The 18,499-nt window shown below is 38.9% G+C and overlaps 1 protein-coding gene across 6 annotated transcripts in view; it reads right to left on the bottom strand.

The window, feature by feature from the left end:
- Positions 1-240: 240 nt before the first annotated feature.
- Positions 241-18,499, bottom strand: part of CCDC148 (coiled-coil domain containing 148) — a 284,045-nt gene continuing 265,786 nt past the window's right edge. For 5 of the 6 annotated variants that reach the window (XM_050750433.1, XM_050750438.1, XM_050750434.1 and 2 more), the window contains 3 exons: positions 7,474-7,591; positions 5,097-5,237; positions 241-526 (listed from right to left, as the gene is read on the bottom strand). In XM_050750433.1, the coding sequence (XP_050606390.1) occupies positions 380-526; positions 5,097-5,237; positions 7,474-7,591 (406 nt within the window). In that variant the 3' untranslated portion in view covers positions 241-379. Of the gene's footprint in view, positions 527-5,096; positions 5,238-7,473; positions 7,592-11,828; positions 14,258-18,499 lie in introns of those variants that run through there. The other variant, XM_050750439.1, reaches the window with a different exon arrangement.

Raw genomic sequence — 18,499 nt, 5'->3', positions numbered from 1 at the left:
CTCAAATAACAAGCAGAAATGAACATTAGCAGGTAGCAGTTACATAATTTATAATTCTTACAAAGTTATTTTGAGCTCTTTTTATAGGATAACACAACCTCCAACATGCAGTTTGCTAAATTATAGTATAAGTACTATATGTGCCATAATTAAGTTCCATAATTTGGGGGAATTTAGTACTATTAAATATAACTTAAAGATACAGGAAATATAGTGCATAAAATTCTAAGAATCACAAAAGAAAGGCAAAGTTGTTTTAATAGATGCTATGATTTCTATGTCTGATATTTCAAACATTTTAGAAAGTAGTAATTATTATTATCCATATAAATGTTTTCAAAGAAAAATGCTCTTTACATATAGAATTTGAGGAAGAGCTCTATATTTTAAATACAGTAGACTCCATGTCCTTCCTTGGAGGTTTTCGAGGACTAATTTTTGGTAATATCTCTTTGGCATAAAGTGTTCTATGAAGTCCAGCTTCTCGAAGCGCTAACTCGAAGCGAAGCCTAGGGTCAGAAATTATCTGTAGAAATAAAAATACAATTTAAATAGCAATTCATTGAACTAAAATAACTTTTAACATTTAGTTTCATGTTTTCCCAAACTAATTTTTTTTTTTTCTGGACAGATGACTAGGTGACAGTAAACTTTGTGAATACAGTGACTATATTTTGGAAGCATCCAAACCTTTTTGACATTATCACTTTTCAGTACTTCAGTGGTTTCCAATGTAGGGTGTATAGAATATTGTGTACTAGATTAGTCAAAATATAATGCCTTAAAATTATTAGAAGATGAAGTAAAAGAAGCTTACTTTCAGTGCTACTATCTATTTATTACTTATTGCTGGCTGGAATTATAAAATACAGATAAGCATTGATTAAAATAAATCTAAGCCACAGCCTCATACATCTGTCTTTAAAAAGCATCTTAATTTCTCCATCATTTGGCAATATTTAAATTAAGCTTAAACACATGGCCACCACTTGAAAAACAAAATCAATAGGACTTTTCTTCCAAGGCTGGGTTTCTATTTCAAACAGAAGTAGAAAATGCCTCCATCAATCTAAGTGGGAGTAGACATATGAGTAGTTCAATTTCTGTTTTCATTTATAGCTGATTGGATCTTATTCCTCTTCCCCTCCTCCTATGAATATTAAATGTCAACAGAGACTGTTTGAAATGATAAGAAGGTGGCTACATATGGATTTTACCTAATGAGGCATTTTACATGGATTTGAAGTCCCCCTAGAGGATGTGATAATAATCTAGTAAAAGCAGCCCCTCCAGGAGCTCTTAGGCGAATTGGGGCAATAAAAATGTAGACAGATAACTACAGATTATGGCAACATGTGGCAGATGCCCTAAAAGTAGTAAAACAAGGGGGAGCATCTCCTGGTGCTGGCGGCATGAGGATGGTCTCAGGTGAAGATGAGCAATTGAACTACCCTTAAAGTCCAACTTAGTCTATAAAGCAGACTGGGGAGGAAGAGAGACCTAATGAGAAAGGAAGATACATACAAACTCAGAGGTGAAATAGGTCAACCTGGGATAAGGGTGGTTTGAGCAGAGCACTGGTTATCATTGAGGAACACTGGAAACAGATGCTTCTCAGACAAGGACTTGAACTTAAAAGGCTTGCATGGCCATGCCGAGTCTAAGGAGCTACCAGGGTATGTTTGTTTCTGGTTTTTGAATAAAAATAATATAATCACTGTAGTTGCATAGGAAGATGGGTCTGATTGTAAGTTCAGAATAAATTAAGGTAGCAGGGAAAGAAGAAACGGAGGCCAAAAGAGTGGTTAGGAATTTACTACAATTGTCTAGACATAAAGTGATAAATGTCTGAACTTGGCTGGTAGCAAGGAAGAGATAATCGTTAGAAACACTATGAAAACAAGAATCAATAGTACTTGGCAGTTGATCAGATACAGGCCTTGGGGCAACAATGAGTATGAAGTCAAGAATAATACAGAGATTTGTGTCTGAGAAGCAACAAATATGAGCCTAAGACCCAGGTTTTTCCTCTTCTGTCTCAATGTCTTCTCCCTGGTCCAGTCTCATGTGCTCCAGTGATTCATGTGCAACCTGTATGCCATTGACTCCCAATTACATCCAGGACTCACCTCTCTTCAGCTCCACATTGTGAGGCTTAAATTTTTTTTATTATTCAATTTTTGCAGAGCTAGAGCATGAAATGGAGATCTCCCCACTACTGGGACTTCCATCTTCCCAATTCCCTTCCCCACAGGCAGCCCATCAGTTTCTTATAAATACATACTAGATACTTTTACTCTAAACATGGTATAAGTAAAACAAATTCTCTCTTTGCCTAAATCTGTTTTTCTTTCTGTATTCTTATATGGTTAATGGCAGCACCACCAGATGATTATAATTTACTGAATTACTACTAGGTGCCCGGAAATATTTTAGGCAGTGAACATTTATTATCTCTAATGCTCACAAGGGCTTTGTAAGTAATTATTTTACAGATGAGGAAAACAAGGCATAAAGATACAAATAGCTTATACAAGTGCACCCAGCCAATAAACAGTGGATGCGGATTTGAATCCAAAACACCACTCTGGTTTTTTTTTTTTTTTTTTTTTTTTTTTTTTGATACGGTGTCTGGCTTTGTCACCCAGGCTGGAGTGCAGTGATATGAGCTCGGCTCACTGCAAGCTCTGCCTCCCGGGTTCACGCCATTCTCCTGCTTCAGCCTCCTGAGTAGCTGGGACTACAGGTGCCTGCCACCATGCCCGGCTAATTTTTTGTATTTTTAGTAGAGACGGGGTTTCACCGTGTTAGCCAGGATGGTCTCAATCTCCTAACCTCGTGATCTGCCCGCCTTGGCCTCCCAAAGTGCTGGGATTACAGGCGTGCGCCACCGTGCCTGGCCAACACCAGCTCTTAATATTACTTGTTGTCTAGCTTGGAATCATCCTTACTTTCTTTGTCCCCTCCCTTTCTCAGCCAGAGCCATTCATGACCCCACCACCACCACTACTTCTATGAAGGCTCTGTTATTTTAAAAGGAACTCACCCCAACCCACGCCCACCCCCACCAATTTTACATTCAGTACACAGAGCTAAAACATAAATCTGATTATAGTTGTGTGTCACATAATGACAAGGATACATTCTGAGAAATGTGTCCTTAGGCAATTTTGTTGTGTGAATGTCATAGCATGTACTTACAGAAACTGGGATGGTACAGCCTTCTACACACCTAGGTTGTATGATATAGGCCACTGCTCCTAGGCTGCGGCCTGTACAGCATGTTACTGCGCTCATGACCGTAGGAAGTAGTAACACAATGCTAAGTACTTGTGAATCTAACCACAGAAGAGGAAATGCATTGTGCTGTGATGTTAAGACGCCACTAGGCAATAGAAATTTTTCAGCTCAGTTATAATCTTAAGGGACCACCAACATATATGTGGTCCGTCTTTGACCAAAACACTGTTATGGGGCACATGACTATATACAATTTAAAGCTCCAAAGTCTGGCATCTGCATACAGATGCCTTAGTAGCAAGGCCTACTTGCTACTACTGGTCAAATGCCTTAGTAGCAAGACCTACTGTGCTTTTCACCGCCTGAACCTAACCCGTGTTTCCAGTCTCCTCTCCCAGCACTTGTCATGTACCCCTTGTCATGTATCTCACACTGAAGACATCCTAGGAAAAGCCTTGTCCCACCCTCTTCCGCTTGGTCAAACCCAGAGGTGAAATAGGTCTCATCAGGATAAGGGTTAGCCCAGCAGCCTGAGACTTTGCAGCTTCTGATTTCAATCCTTTCAAGCCTCAGCTATTCTCCTCACTTTGGCAGCCAGGATCTAGAGACACCTCTTAAACCTTGTAATTAATCCTTCTCCCTATGTATCTTCCCCCACAACCTATTTTTGTTGTTGTTGTTGTTATTGTTATTATTGTAAATCATCTGGAGTGGATTTTGCTTCTGCTTCCAAAAATCTTTGACTAAGATAAGGCTCAGAAGTTTCCTCTCTGACACCTTCTCTGACTTCTCCAGTCAGGGTTAGCCATTCATTCCCTTCTTCTTCCTAGGGCAACCCTTAGACCTTCATTATAGAGTTGATCCCACCCGAGTGGCATTGTTGCTGTACATGCTACTTTCCTTCCCCAGCGGGCTCTTTTGCTCACTTCCTCCAGACAAGATCAGCCTATCTTGCTCAGATGTAGCCCAGGCACCATACACAGAGCCAGAATAAAATATATGTTGCATAAATGTTGGTTCAATTAATAAATGAATGAATTATGCCTCTTTAGAGTCCCTAGCAAAGTATGTCACACAAAGTAGAGACATAAGCGGATGAATGGATGGTTTCCTGGTTTTTAAATAATTAAATGATTATTTAGCTTCTCTCCTTAGATTTGTAAAATTGACAACTACTTTCTCTTTTAATTTCAGTGACTGACATATCATCCACTCATCCATCCATCCTTCCATCCATCCATTCATCTGTTCTCCCTCCGACCCTCCATCCGTCAATCCATCCATCTAAAAGATCTTTTAAAAATCCTTTCTCAGTTACAAGCACAGACTAAAATGAACCCTAGGTTCCCAAAAATGGTTAAATAAGCTCTTAACACCTTTTTCTGTAGAAAATGTTTTATCATTAGCTCTGATGTATTATCGTCTGTTCATTTTCATTTCTAAAAGCTTTCCTCTGCTTTGTCATCAATATCAGTTGTTTATTTAATATAATTTATATTATGAATTTAAATATAATTCTTAATGTAACAGAGAAACATTTAAACAACAAAATACAATATTAATACAGAACTCTCAAATAAAATTTTATAAAGCTTTTTTTAATTTAAAAAATAAGTTTCAATGACAGATTTATAACATTTTTAGATAAGCTCTTGTTCTGTGGTAGCCTATTAACTAGTTTGTAATATTTAGAATTATGTAGCAATTATGTACTATCATTTAGAAGTAAAAATTATGCTAATATGTGTGATATTCAAATGTAAATATTGAAAACTATTGTAACCCCAAACACACACTTCTACAGCCTTTACCATCATCATGGCTTTTTCATCAGTCATGCTAATTTCCATAATTACCTGCTGTTCATTGTATGTATTCAATGTGAAGAGTGGCTTTTGAAGAATAAATTCTTCTTCAATTTCAATGCCCATCCTAGCTTTCGATGCCATTGTATCTGACATCATTCTAACAGGATCAAATTGAGCAACAACGGCAACCTAAAAATGAGAAAGCATGGCTACTTGGAACAAGGTACAAACTAAATATTTCTGGGCAACATTATTGATGTCTAATGCCCATTAAAGTTGGAAATTTTATTAAAGGTAAAGCCTGGGAGAAAAGGGCAGAAAAAAGTATTAATTGGCCAGTCCTAGAGATCCACAAAGGAGTTAACACAAAACAAGACAATACATATAAGACAAAATATTAAAATGCTATGGCATATAGTTATTTGCTAATGATTGAATAATTATAATTAATTTCAGATAACAATTTATCTTTCTGATATGAAGTCACAGGAAATCCTCGTATAGAAAATCTTACATATTCAACCAACTTGAAAGTCATAGAAAGTAAAAAAAAAAAAAATTCACTTTTTAACCATTAGTAATTTATGGTTATGGTAACAACCCCATGAAGTTTTCTAGGAAGTTTAATCTGATTGACCTAGATCTAGAGCATATAAGTCATGGGTCAAGTCAAGTGTGTTGGCATTAGTAAGCAAGGTGGGTGAATTTCCTTTGTAACAGGCAACTAGATTTCTAGGGACTGCTGTAAACCATTGTCCTCCTTCTACTGAAAAATTGCAAAGTCATTTTAACCCAAATGCCCTTGTCTTTTATAATTCAAACCTGCATCTTAATGAAAAGAAGTCACTAATTCTGTAAATGATATGCACCATTAGTAACACCTGCCTATTAATTCTGAAAGTCAAGAATTAGCATGAAGAAAGTGGCATTCTTAATGCCATTTAAAGACTGTAATAAAATAACTGAGGGTTGAACATGCTTTAATTATTTTAGGTTTGCTAGCTAAAATAGCTTCCATCACAGTTCTAAATACTGATTATAGATAAGAGATAACAGCTATTTCCTCTTTTGAAGCATTCACAGATGGAAAGAATTCTAATCACATAGACTGTGTAGTTATCAAAGTTATGTTTTGAACAAGAATGTGTTTAGTAATAGTGACATTAAATCTTGTACCCAGAAGGCCATGGTATATAAATACTTGCTAATGGTTGAATAACTAAAATTTTGTAGGATCCAGGATTACCAGGACTTACATTCCTATGCTTTACATTTATCTTTATAATTTTTTTATCAAAGAAGATGATGATATAATAGTTGTATGTATTTACACCACATCTATACCATCTCATTTAGCTAGAGTTCCTTGGTTTGAATCAGTATAACATTTACTAGCGGTGTGACTTTGAGGAAAGCACCTAACCTCTGTGTCTGCTCTGTTTCCTCTCCTATGAAATGGGGATATTAATACTGCCCACATCATAAAGTTGTTATAGAAATTAAAGTAATACCTAACAGCATTTAGAAGAGGACTTTACACTTAGTAAATAATAAATTTGAACTCACATTATTGCAAATCTATAAGACAGATACTATTATTCCCATTTTTCAGAAGAGGAAATAAAGTTTACGGAGGTTAAGTAAATGACCTGTTTCCAGTGCTGGTGAGTACAGAACCAGCTTGTACCACGTTGGAAGGACACCAGAGGCCAAGTTCTTATCCATGATTCTGTGTTCCCTCCAGCAACATAGGAGGGAACCAAGTAGCCCTTTCCTATTAGCTGGGAAACGGTGTCAATGAAGATTTTAGAGATTTTGAGTTGAAACAACCACTTCAAGTTCAAAACTCAAAAACTACCAAGTAAAACTATCACATTTCCCAGGTTCTCAAATTCTCACCCTTGCCATCTACCATCCATTTTCATCTACTTTTGCTTACTTTCACTAGGCAAAGTGATGGGAGGCTTTTATTTCTCCACAACATAGATATTTTCTAAAAAGTAATTTTTAACACATTTGTTGACTGTGGAATGTTTCCAAAGGGAGGCTCCTGTGCCAAAGAAGATTATCTTGCTCGAGCTCCACCAGGTTTTTTGAGGACAGTAAAATTCGTAGACTAGATGTAGAGCCTCACTGTTGTAAATGGATACTATCCAGCTAATAAACTCTAGGTGATATGATATACTTAAATAGTGGGAGAGCTTTTTAAAAGGTGATGATAAAGTTCTTTCAATACACTGAGAAACTGGAAATGGTTCAATATAATTTAATTGCTCCTAGGAATGAACAGCAGTATCCCAATTTGGAAAAGTTACATTTTATATAGCAGATGCCATGAACTAAGCCCCAGTAAGAATGCTATTAAGAGCACTTAGAAACATTTTTTTTAAAAAACTACCCATGAAAATTTCCAAATGAAAAACACCTGTTTCCTAAGGGCTTCTAGCCGCCTTGCTCTCTCTTTGTCTTCATGAGCTTCTTGAAGGGCCGCTTCCTTTTTCTCCATCAAACGCCTTTCCAATAATTCTTTTCTATATTTAACCCTTAAAAAATAACACAGAAGGAAGTTGTGGAAGCATCATAATAATATTGGAGATTGTACGGAAAACAGCATAGGGGCATAACACATCTCAGAGGTGACATCACTGTCACATTTTGTTTTTACTTGTTTTTTTAATTGATTTCTCATGCCCAAACCAATAAAAAACACTTGTATAAAATGCAGTTCATAGTTTTTGTTTTTGTTTTTGTTTTTTGAGACGGAGTCTCGCTCTGCTGCCAGGCTTAAGTGCAGAGGCACGATCTTGTCTCACTGCAACCTCTGCCTCCCGGGTTCAAGCGATTCTCCTGCCTCAGCCTCCCAAGTAGCTGGGATTACAGGTGCCCGCCACCATACCCGGCTAACTTTTTGTATTTTTAGTAGAGAGGGGGTTTCAACGTGTTGGCCAGGATGGTCTCAATCTCCTGACCTCGAGATCCGCCTGCATCGGCCTCCCAAAGTGCTGAGATTACAGGAATTCATAGTAATTCTAATAACAACCAGAGAAATGCAGGAAAATGTGGGAGTAAAATTCAGTTCATCTCATTCCTCACAGAAATCACTTTATTAACTCTCAAAGTACCCACTGGCTGCCTTGGCTCCGGCTAACCTGCCCTGAGAGGTGACTGGCTCACTTTCAAGTGAGCTATTATAGTGGTCTCCCAATGAGAAGTTTTAGCACACCTTGAGTTGTTAGAAAGTTTACATTACTGATTAAATATACAAATTTTTAGAAGGAAAAGTAAAATAAGCTACTATAATAATGTCTAAATTATTTTACTTATCTAGAACTTAAACTTTACATATGTTGTCATCTACATTCTCACTTTCTGAGTAGGTGCATACGTGTGTTAAGCAACTTTTAAAATTGCACTTTGACATCTGTAGATGGCAGCAAAAACATGACTTTCCCTTAGCATTCTATTTCCAACCCCCTTGAAATCATCAGCTATTAAAATATGGCACACTTAAATACCAGCTTAAAGCCCTGTGCACGTTGGCCCTCCTCTGCTGCCTTTTTTGGGCAGCTTCCCTTGCCATCTTCTTGTCCAAGCTATTCTTCTACTGAATTACAGAGATGGAAATCATCCTTTCAAAAGAGTAGGCACCTGGGTTCTCAGGGGAGTATTAGCTCTCCACCTTTGCCTTCCATCATTGACAGTTTAGATTTAGCTTTCTCTGTGGCATCAGTCACAAATGTCCTTTACCCTTAGTGTGCACACCTGCATTTTCCAAGGTGGAGACACCTTCACTAGACCTTTTACCTTCTGGATTCTGATATTTACTGCGTGTTCACCGTGCATCAGGTCTTGTGATAAGTGCTTTACATGTTTTAGCTCATTTAGACCTCACAACAATCATATGCTGGGGTGCCATTTTAAAATTCTATTTTATGGATATAAAGAAAGAGAAGCATAGATATGTGATCTTAAGAGACGTACAAATAAGAGCCACTGAGAATTTGGAGAAAGGTGAGATGACCAATCACTGCATTGTGGGACGGGCTGGTGAAACTTAGCAAGAGCTTCATGGAGGAGGCAGTATCTGAGCAGGGTCTTGAGGATTAGGATTCCAGGCAGAGACAGCAAGTGCAGGGTTGGTATCTGGGAGTGGCCCTCACTTGCTTTGACCTAGTCATGGAGGCCACAAGAGGGGAAGAGCTCAGGGTGGCAAGAAGAGAACAAGTGAATGATGAGTGACAGAGAAGCCAGGCAAGTACTGGTGGCTGAGGCTGGCGGCCACAGGGTTCCCTTAGGAAGACATGCTCCTGGGGAGAAACACCCTAGAAACAGGTTGCTCATGAGGCTGTCATGAAAGGAGAGGCACAGGAGAGGAAAGGAGGGAAGCATACAGTGGATCCTTGAGGAATACAAAACCCAGAATGGGATTTAGAAGGAAAATCCTAATCTCCTTTGATGGCCATGAGTGTTCTTGACAAAACCAGGAGTCATTATAGTCAAGACACATGGATTAAAGAGCCCACAGACCAGAATGCTCCCTTTCATGCCTCCATGTCATGGAAAGCTCTATTTCTCATTCTCTCCACTTTCACTAAGGCATGACATGACACAACCTCCCTAGTGAGGTTCTACTCAATTTAAGCACTGAGTACAAGCTAAGTGAACCACTGTGAAGGTTCAATTAAAAAATACCCTGGGATTTGACAATTACCATATGCTAATTCTCAGAACTTTGGAAAGTTTCTCTTCCTTTGGGATATATAGGTTGCTTTGTCTGCAACAAAGTTTTTGCCTGCTTTGTGGAAAAGTAATAGTTGTTACAGTCAGGGGAGCTTGACTAGTGAGGAAGAAATTGCAAATGAGAGAAAGGCATTTGTACTTGTGTGGTAGAGAAGGCTGACTCATCATTTACTCTGAGGCTCATTCATTCATGTAACAGATATTTGTTGAGCACCTGCCATGCATCAAGGGCTGTGTTAGGCGCTGGTGATACAACGTCAACATGGAGACATGCTCCTGTCCTGGAAGAACTGACAATCCAATGTAGATACAATGACCCAGGCAATTATGATACAGGGCAGCTTGTGCTCTGATGGGACAATGGGGCAGAGACCATGGAAAAGACAGCTTTGCCACACTTGGGGCTTTCAGGGCAGTATCTATAATAGGAGGAAGTACTCTGAATTTAAGGTACAAAGAAGGAGCAGGAACGCACCAGGAGGGGAGAGAATAGAAAGAATGATTCAGACAAAAAAGTAACATTTGAAGGCCCAGAGGTGAGAGTGAGCAGGTATGTTTGAAGAACTAAAAGAAATTCAGAATAACAAAAAATGAACAAAATAAAGTGCTGAGGACCAAGAATTGAAGCTAGAGAAGCAAGAGGGTCTGGACTGTGAGGGCTTTGAAAGCATGAGGGCTTTTTATCAGGGAGAAAGATCTGCTGTGATATGGAGGATGGGTTGTCGGGAGGCAAGACTAGAGATGAGCAATCCAGATGGGAGTGGAAGGCTTCCTGATCTAGGATGGGGGAAGAGTACTCATAGGAGGTTGGGAAAAGATAGGGATTTAAAGGACATGTAGAAAATAAAAATCAATAGAAAGTTTTCATTTATTTTATGGGAGAGGCAAAGAGATAGAGGAAGTTTTCTGTCTTACACAGTGAACAGTGGTGTTCCTCCCTACGACTGGGAACTTACATTAGAAACAGGGAAGTGAAGGAATTAAGTTCAGTTTGAACACAGATCGGTCTTCACAAGATCTGGGCTGGAGAAATACATGGGGAGTCTTTATCAGTAGAACGGAATTTAAGCCACAAGGCAGATGCCATCATCTAAAAAGAGTGTAGAATAAGAAGAGAGGTAGGCCTGGGATTGATTCCTAAGGAAACAACACTTAGGAAAGGGACAGAAGGCGAGGAAATCATTTAGGGAAATGAGGAGGATAAGTGGTCTAAGACATTAGGGAAAATGGGGTCAACAACATCAAATGCTATAGAAAGATCAATTCTAGTGCAAAATAATTATTGGGTTAAACAACAGGGAGTCATTGTTGACCTTGGCAAGAACATCCCACAGAGGTGGATGAGGTAAGGTGAGGCAGTAAGAGAGGGTGTGGAGATAAGCAAGTCCTGCAGCAACACTGATGCTAATGGAGAGGGGAGAGACAAGGGGGAGATGGAGGGTGCACAGAGCCGACCACAGTTGCATTGGCTCCAAAGTGATGATCAAGGTTACTCTGACTGCCTCAAGGATTGGCCATGAAAAAATTTCAGGACTTAGGAGACACACTCAATTTCTTCATTTTTACAGATGCTATGGTTTAAACTCAAATAATACTTCACTTTAAAAAGGAGAAACTCTTGGTGCTTCTTTCTTCTACTCTCGATAGAAAATTTTCTTTGCCTAAAGAGAAGTGATGCAGAAAAACTCCTGGGAGGAAGCCAAATACATATTCATGGGGAAAGAAAATAGCAACACAGTAAAGTCAATCATTTGGAAAATTTTCCACATAAATACTTTTAGCCATTTGAGGTAGCAGATTTTCTCCAAATTAAACTGTTGCTATGAAAGTCAATGTCAGGAAGTGGCTAAACTCAATAGTTTTTAAGTTGTGCACTGAATTCCCAAACAGAAACCTTTTTGGGTTCATTTCTCAGTCTATTACATGCTCCCTGAGTCTACAAAGGTTGAAAGTGCTGCAAAAGAGGCATTTTCAACTTCTCTTGGGGGAGGAGAAGCATCATATTGTTCAAAAGTAACAGCTGCTGCAGAATCAGGCACAGCACTAACAATAATCTGGAAAGGATTTTATTTAAGCCTCCAGGCCTGAGTGTAGTTGAAGGGACAGTATGCTTTCATGTAGAAATGGAGAATTTATGTGTCATTTTTGAGACTTTTTAATGTGTGCACTGCACTCTAAGAAATGAGTATACAAACGCAAGTGTTTGGAAACACCTTGATCTGTAGTAACAGCTTCCCTGAAACTTCAGTAAGAACCGGGCAAAATAATAAGTACTAAATCTTGACCTCCCTTTTATCTGGAGTCGCAGCTAACTTTCCTCTCAAAAGACGCTACAGCCACCAAGGGGGAAAAAGACTTCTGACAAATGGTCAATAGTGGCAAGTTCTACAATTTAAAACAAACAAACAAACAAACAAAAAACTTAAGCAATAAAACGGAGCATAAAGACATATCTTAATTAGGGTCTCTAACTAGTATGGAACTCCCCCCACCACCTAACATTTCAGGCAAGTAATTTGCCCTACTGAATTAAAGGCGGTTTATAAACAAACTTGCTACTTAGTGTTTAAGTCGTGTGGCTTAGTCAATATGGAACAAGAAATCTTTAAACAGGCACGTGCCGGAGGTGCTACTATCAGGTGTTTCAGCGGCAGCATCATGGGGAACCTCTTTCTGCCTGTTGGGAAATGCATTGTTGGCTCAGATTTTACTCAGGAGGTTGTTCTTCCCACCAGGCAGAGGGGACCCTTCTATTAACCACAGGGCACCCCAACAGGGAAGAATGTGCAGATCAAAGCAGGCAGGCCAGGTGCTGACATGTTTCAAGTGGAGGGGAGAAGTCTGCCCAGAGAAAAGAATGGAAATTGCACAGGCAGACATTCACACTGAAAGGCATCAGCCCTCTAACCACACGGGCTGGGAGTCTCCACTCAGTGGGGATTCTGGCTAGGGACATAAGCAAAGACCAATTTCTGCAAACAGGAATGTGAATCCTGACACAAGACAGTGACATCCTGGTACAGATTGGCATGAGGCAAGAACAAAGAAAACTCACAGGTCTCTGCAGAACCAGAAAAGATGAACCCATGCCAGCCCCAAACACAGACCATTGTTCCAGCTCAGAGAACTTCCTGCTTCCTTTGTGAAGCTATTGGAACCCTATCTTTTAATTGATTAATTAGTTAAATTAGTCAACATAGAGTTACTTAAGCACCTACTATGTGCCAAGCACTGTTCTAGGTGCTCAGGTTATAATAGTGGGGGGAAATAAAACCAAGGAAAAAAGTCTTTGCTCTGTTGTGTTTTACATAATCTGTGGTCTGTTATGCATGCCTAAATGAACACTGGAGTAAAATCACAAAATTGTTCTTAACAAATTGTCTTTGAATTTATTCATAAATTTCCAAATTAGAGAGCCCCTTCTCAGATTGCTACAGAATCATGGTTCTCAATCACTGAAACTTGTAAAATCACCTGCAATGTCAAGGCTTCACTCCAGAATAATTACATTGGAATCTAGTAGTCAGGCCCAAGTACTGTATTTTGTTGAAAGTTCCACTAGATGATTCTAATGAGCAGCCTGGGATGAGAACCAATGCTACATAGCCTAGTGATTCTCAAATGAGCATACATCGGAATCACCTGTGTGGCTGGTTAACCCTCAGACTTCTGGGCCAGCTCCAAAGTTTCTGATTCAGTAGTTGTGAAGCGGAGCCCCCAAATCTACATTTCTGACAAGTTTCCAGGTGATGCTGATTGTGCTGGTCTGGGGACCACACTTTGAGAACTACAGCATAGATAAATATACAGATTAAAAGGACTCTACCTGACTATTGTTATCAAGACAAAACCAGATACAAATTATTACCTAGACAGGGCTTATTTCTGTTTGCCTGTGCTAAACATTGCAGTTATATGCCTCAGGACTGTTCTAAACTAGAAATTCTTGCTTGGTACTATTGACATTCCAGAGCAGGACCTTTCAACTCCATTCTTTCCCAGCCCCTATGGCCCTGACACACATGGATGACAGATTCCTTCAGAGACCAGAGCCTTCTCAGGCTTGGATAAATGCTGGTGATGGGCAGTTGCAACAATGGCTGTTACTGAACCTTTCTTTCCCTCTGATGGACAAAACACTGGTGTATCCTGATGACAGTTGAAAACCTCGGGTAGCTACTGGCCAATATTTAAAGAGTCTATTCAGCAAAATCAAAGGAAGAGGAAATAACTCGAAGGTATCTCTCAGCCTTGAAAAAGAGGTATGAACCACTTTCTTTGAGAATCATTTTGACAGCTCCAAGGGTTGGATATTTTATCACAATGGAAGCAAAAACCCATAAATAAGAGTACATTTTCCTGTTGATTTTAATCAGTTCTAAGCCTGCTGTTTGAGTTCAGGTGAGCTGGACGTGAGAGATACAAACAAGGACTTCAATCTGGGAGTCCAATGTTGAAAGCAGGACAAGCTGTGAAGAGAGAGACATTGGAAGAATGTTGCAAATATAATATTAGCCCGTTCCCCAAACTAATCCAAAAAACTATTTCTGCCACAACTTATTTCTTCTTCTTTTTTTGAACCATTCGTAAGCCTTTCTACCTGACTTTCTGTAATCCTTTTATATCTTTACATATCTTCAACATTTTCCTCAACTACTCCTTTCCAATAACATTCCAAATGGGGCTCATTATTTGTAGAGAATTTAAAAATAATAAACTGGCAAAAATCTTTTTTTAAAAAATCACCATGCCCCAATAGTCTAAATAATGTTAGTGATAAAACACTTCCTCCACTGGAACACTCAGCCCCACCTGACCCCATTCTCAGTCACTGCTTTCAGTGATTTGCCTTAATTGAAAACCAGTGCTTCCCAGGTGCCACTACTTTTATTGCAACCTCTTAAAATAGAAGGTACCTGCAGAGAGGAGGCTGAGTTTTTCTGGCTCCTCAGTGACAATTTCAGAAAGTTTTACACATTGACTTTGGGATGATACCATCCTATCTGTACTATGGCTCTTGGAATTAACTACTGGCTGGCTGGGTCAGTGTCCAATATTTACTCAACTCTGCCCACACAATCTCTTGATCTCCAGCACCATTAACTCCATCCCTACTTTAACAATCTTTTCCTTAGACCGAACTTGGAGTTGTCATCACCTAGAACTGTTCCCCTGCCAAAACCTTAAACTGGGGAATCCCGTTATATGACTCCAAGGTCTCCAAGGTCTGGGGTCATGGCATAGACTTAGAAAGGCTGTATGCTGCACAAGTCTAGGAAGTGTCATTCACATGGATTGCCTGTCACCCTCCTTCTGACACTGTCACTCACTTAACCTTACTCAGTCTGTGACTTGAGCTTAGCAAGATTTCCATTGTTCAATGATATTTATTAACTTAAATTAATAACCAACCACCTTCCATGGTTATTTTTCCTCTACATACAAACTTATTCAAATGGGGTGGAGGGATGTACCTCTCAACTCTGGCTCCCTTTTCAGATACCATCTTTTTTCTTTCATTACTTTTACTGCAAAATTTCTTAACTGAGGAAGCCATACTTTCCATCTCCAGCTCCTCACTTCTCATTTATTAACTTAAATATCATTGAACAATGGAAATCTTGCTAGGTACCAGGTTAGGCCTTCCCTCTTGAAATTTTCTTTCTAGTTTTTGCCTTTTCACCCAGGCTACAAGAACCAATCAAGCTTTATCTCATTCTCTTTCCAGCTTTGGAGCCCTGGGTCTATCTCTTCAAAGGCATTGTCAACAGTATCCTTTAATTATCTTGCCTTTTTTTTCCTCATCTACCCTGCCAATATCCAACTCTAATTCTTTGTTGAAATTATTATACTCTAATGAAGTTGAACCTTAACTGGACATTTAGCACTACTCCAGAATTATTTATTTTCTCCCCAGCTGCTTGATGTTCTCCTTGAATTTCTACATCATGGCTAACTCTCCCTCTTAGTAGAGAACCTCACCTGCTCCACTGAAAAGAGCATTCATTTCCTCAACATGCTTTGCCTGCTTCCAACCTTGTCAAAACTCATCTTCATTCATCCTTTCCTCCTTAAATCTGGGCTCTTAATCATATAAACCTAGTTGCTGCTAGGATCTTTCTCCAGAAGTAAACTTCTTTCTTTCTTAATTCTTCAGTCTCTCTCTCTCTCTAACCAACCACCTTCCATGGTTCTTTTTTCTCTATATATAAATGTATTCAAATGGGGTGGGGGGATGTATCTCTCAACTCTGGCTCCTTTTCAGATACCACCTTTTTTCTTTCATTCCTTTTACTGCAAAATTTCTTAACTGAGGAAGTCACACTTTCTGCCTCCAGCTCTTCACTTCTCATTTAGTCCGAACAATCCTGCAGTCTGGCCTCTGTCCACTCCACTCTATGGAAACCACTTTCCCCAAAAACACCAGTGACTCAAAATTGCAAAATCAGAGCTGTCTTTCAGAGCTCCTTTAATGTGACCTGTCTGCAATACCTGGTACTGATGATACCTTCTTCTTGGAATATGCTTTCTATCTCTTGCACTTCTTTCTCTCCATTCCTTTTACCAGCTTCTCCTCATCTATCTACCCGAAGTTCCAACATGAATCCTCTTCTTTTCTCAATTTAAAAACTAATTCTGAGAAATCTGACTTCAACTACAATCAGTGCACAAATATCTGTAGCCTTCACCTCCCTCAAAGTCCCAGATCCTTTGAGCTTTTATTTGTTCTTTATGTACATTCAGGGTTACCCTCAAACAAATTTCTCAAGTGTAACTATATTACATTGCTGGTTAAATGAAGAACTGCTGCTTTAAGGGCATCTGAGTTGGGTATAAGGTTGACATCTTCTTGTGCAAAGTTAGGAATGAACCTGATGACACATCTAAATAGAAAGACAGACGGCCTCCTTACATGCTGTTGGAGATGAGCCACTCTGGTACCCTGGGTACCATGGACAGAGCTCAGATTATGTCTGGTCAATTATCTGGGGTTCACTCCAATCCAAAAGCAGACAATCAAGCTCCCAATGTTTAATGTCTTATAACATGGCTGCAACAATTTTAGCCTGAAATATTTATAGAGGAGTTGGTTATTTCAGCTACTTAAAAACCTAAGGAAAGCACTCATAAAATATGTAACTTTGAGCAATAGAACTTCCTGGGGCCAAGAAAATCATGTATATGCTTAAACAACTGATTGCGGTGACTTCACATTTGCAATTATTAGCTATAAACCACTTTATATAATCTAAAACTAATGACTTTGATATTAGAATAGTTTTTTAATATGTGTCTTCTTTCTAGCAGTAATTAGATACCAGAGCCAACTAGTATCTAATTAGATACTAGATGTGTATTATGGACACATCTAGATTTTAATCATTAAATCAGCACTGGGAAAACTGGCTAACTATATGCAGAAGAACAAAACGGGACCCCTACCTCTCACCATATATAAAAATTAACTCAAGATGGATTAAAAGCTTAAGAATAAGAAATCAAGCTATAAAAATCACAGAAGAAAATCTAGGAAATAATCTTCTATACATTGGCCTAGGCAAAGCATTTATGACTAAGTCTTCTAAAAATGCAACAAAAATAAAAATTGACAAGTAGGACCTAATTAAACTAAAGAGCTTCTGTGCAGCAAAAGAAACTCTCAACAGATTGAACAGACAACATACAGAATGGGAGAAAATATTTGCAAACCAAGTATCTGACAAGGGACTAATATCCAGAATCTATAAGGAACTTAAGTCAACAAGAAAAAGAAACAAATAACCCCATTAAAAAGTAGGCAAAGGACATCAACAGACACTTCTCAAAAGAAGACATAGAAGAGGCCAAGAAACATCACTAATCACCAGAGAGATGCAAAACAAAACCACAATGACATACCATCTCACACAGGTCAGAGTGGCTATAATTAAAAAGTATAAAACAAAAGTAACAGATATTGACCAGGTTGCAGAGAAAGGGAACACTTATACATTGTTGGTAGGAATGTAAACTAGTTCAGCCACTGTGGAAAGTAGTTTGGAGATTTCTCAAATCTCAAATCTCCAACTGAAAAAAAAAAAAAAAAGAATTACCATCTGACCCAGGAATCCCACTACTGGGAATTTATTACCCCTCAAAAAAATAAATAAATCATTCTTCCAAAAAGACAGCTGCACTCACATGTTTATTGCAACACGATCTACAATAGCAAAGACATGGAATCAACCGAGGTGCCCATCAATGGTGGACTGGAAAAAGAAAATGTGGTACATAACCTCCACATAATACTATGCAGCTGTACAGAAGTATGAAACCGTATCTTTTGCAGCAACATGGATGCAGCTAGAGGTCATTATCCTAAGTGAATTTAATGCAGAAACAGAAAACCAAATACCACATGTTCTCACTTATAAGTGGGAGCTAAACATTGAGTACACATGGACACAAAGACGGCAACAGTAAACACTGAGGATCCCAAAATGGGGGAGGGAGGGAAAGGGGCAACGGTTGGAAAACTACCTATTGAGTACTATATTCACTCCTTGGGCAATAGGGTCATTAGAAGGCCAAACCTCAGCATCACACAACATACTCATGGAACAAACCTGCACAAGTACTCTCTGAATCTAAAATAAAATAAAATTAAGAAAAATATGTAAACCACAATGTGGTAGACAGCTTTTCCTTTTTTAATCCCTCTAGCATTAACC

Source organism: Macaca thibetana, chromosome 12, assembly GCF_024542745.1.
Source record: "Macaca thibetana thibetana isolate TM-01 chromosome 12, ASM2454274v1, whole genome shotgun sequence".
NCBI lineage: Eukaryota > Metazoa > Chordata > Mammalia > Primates > Cercopithecidae > Macaca > Macaca thibetana.
Note: the sequence above shows the minus strand (reverse complement) of the source record. Positions and strands in the feature narration are given on the sequence as shown.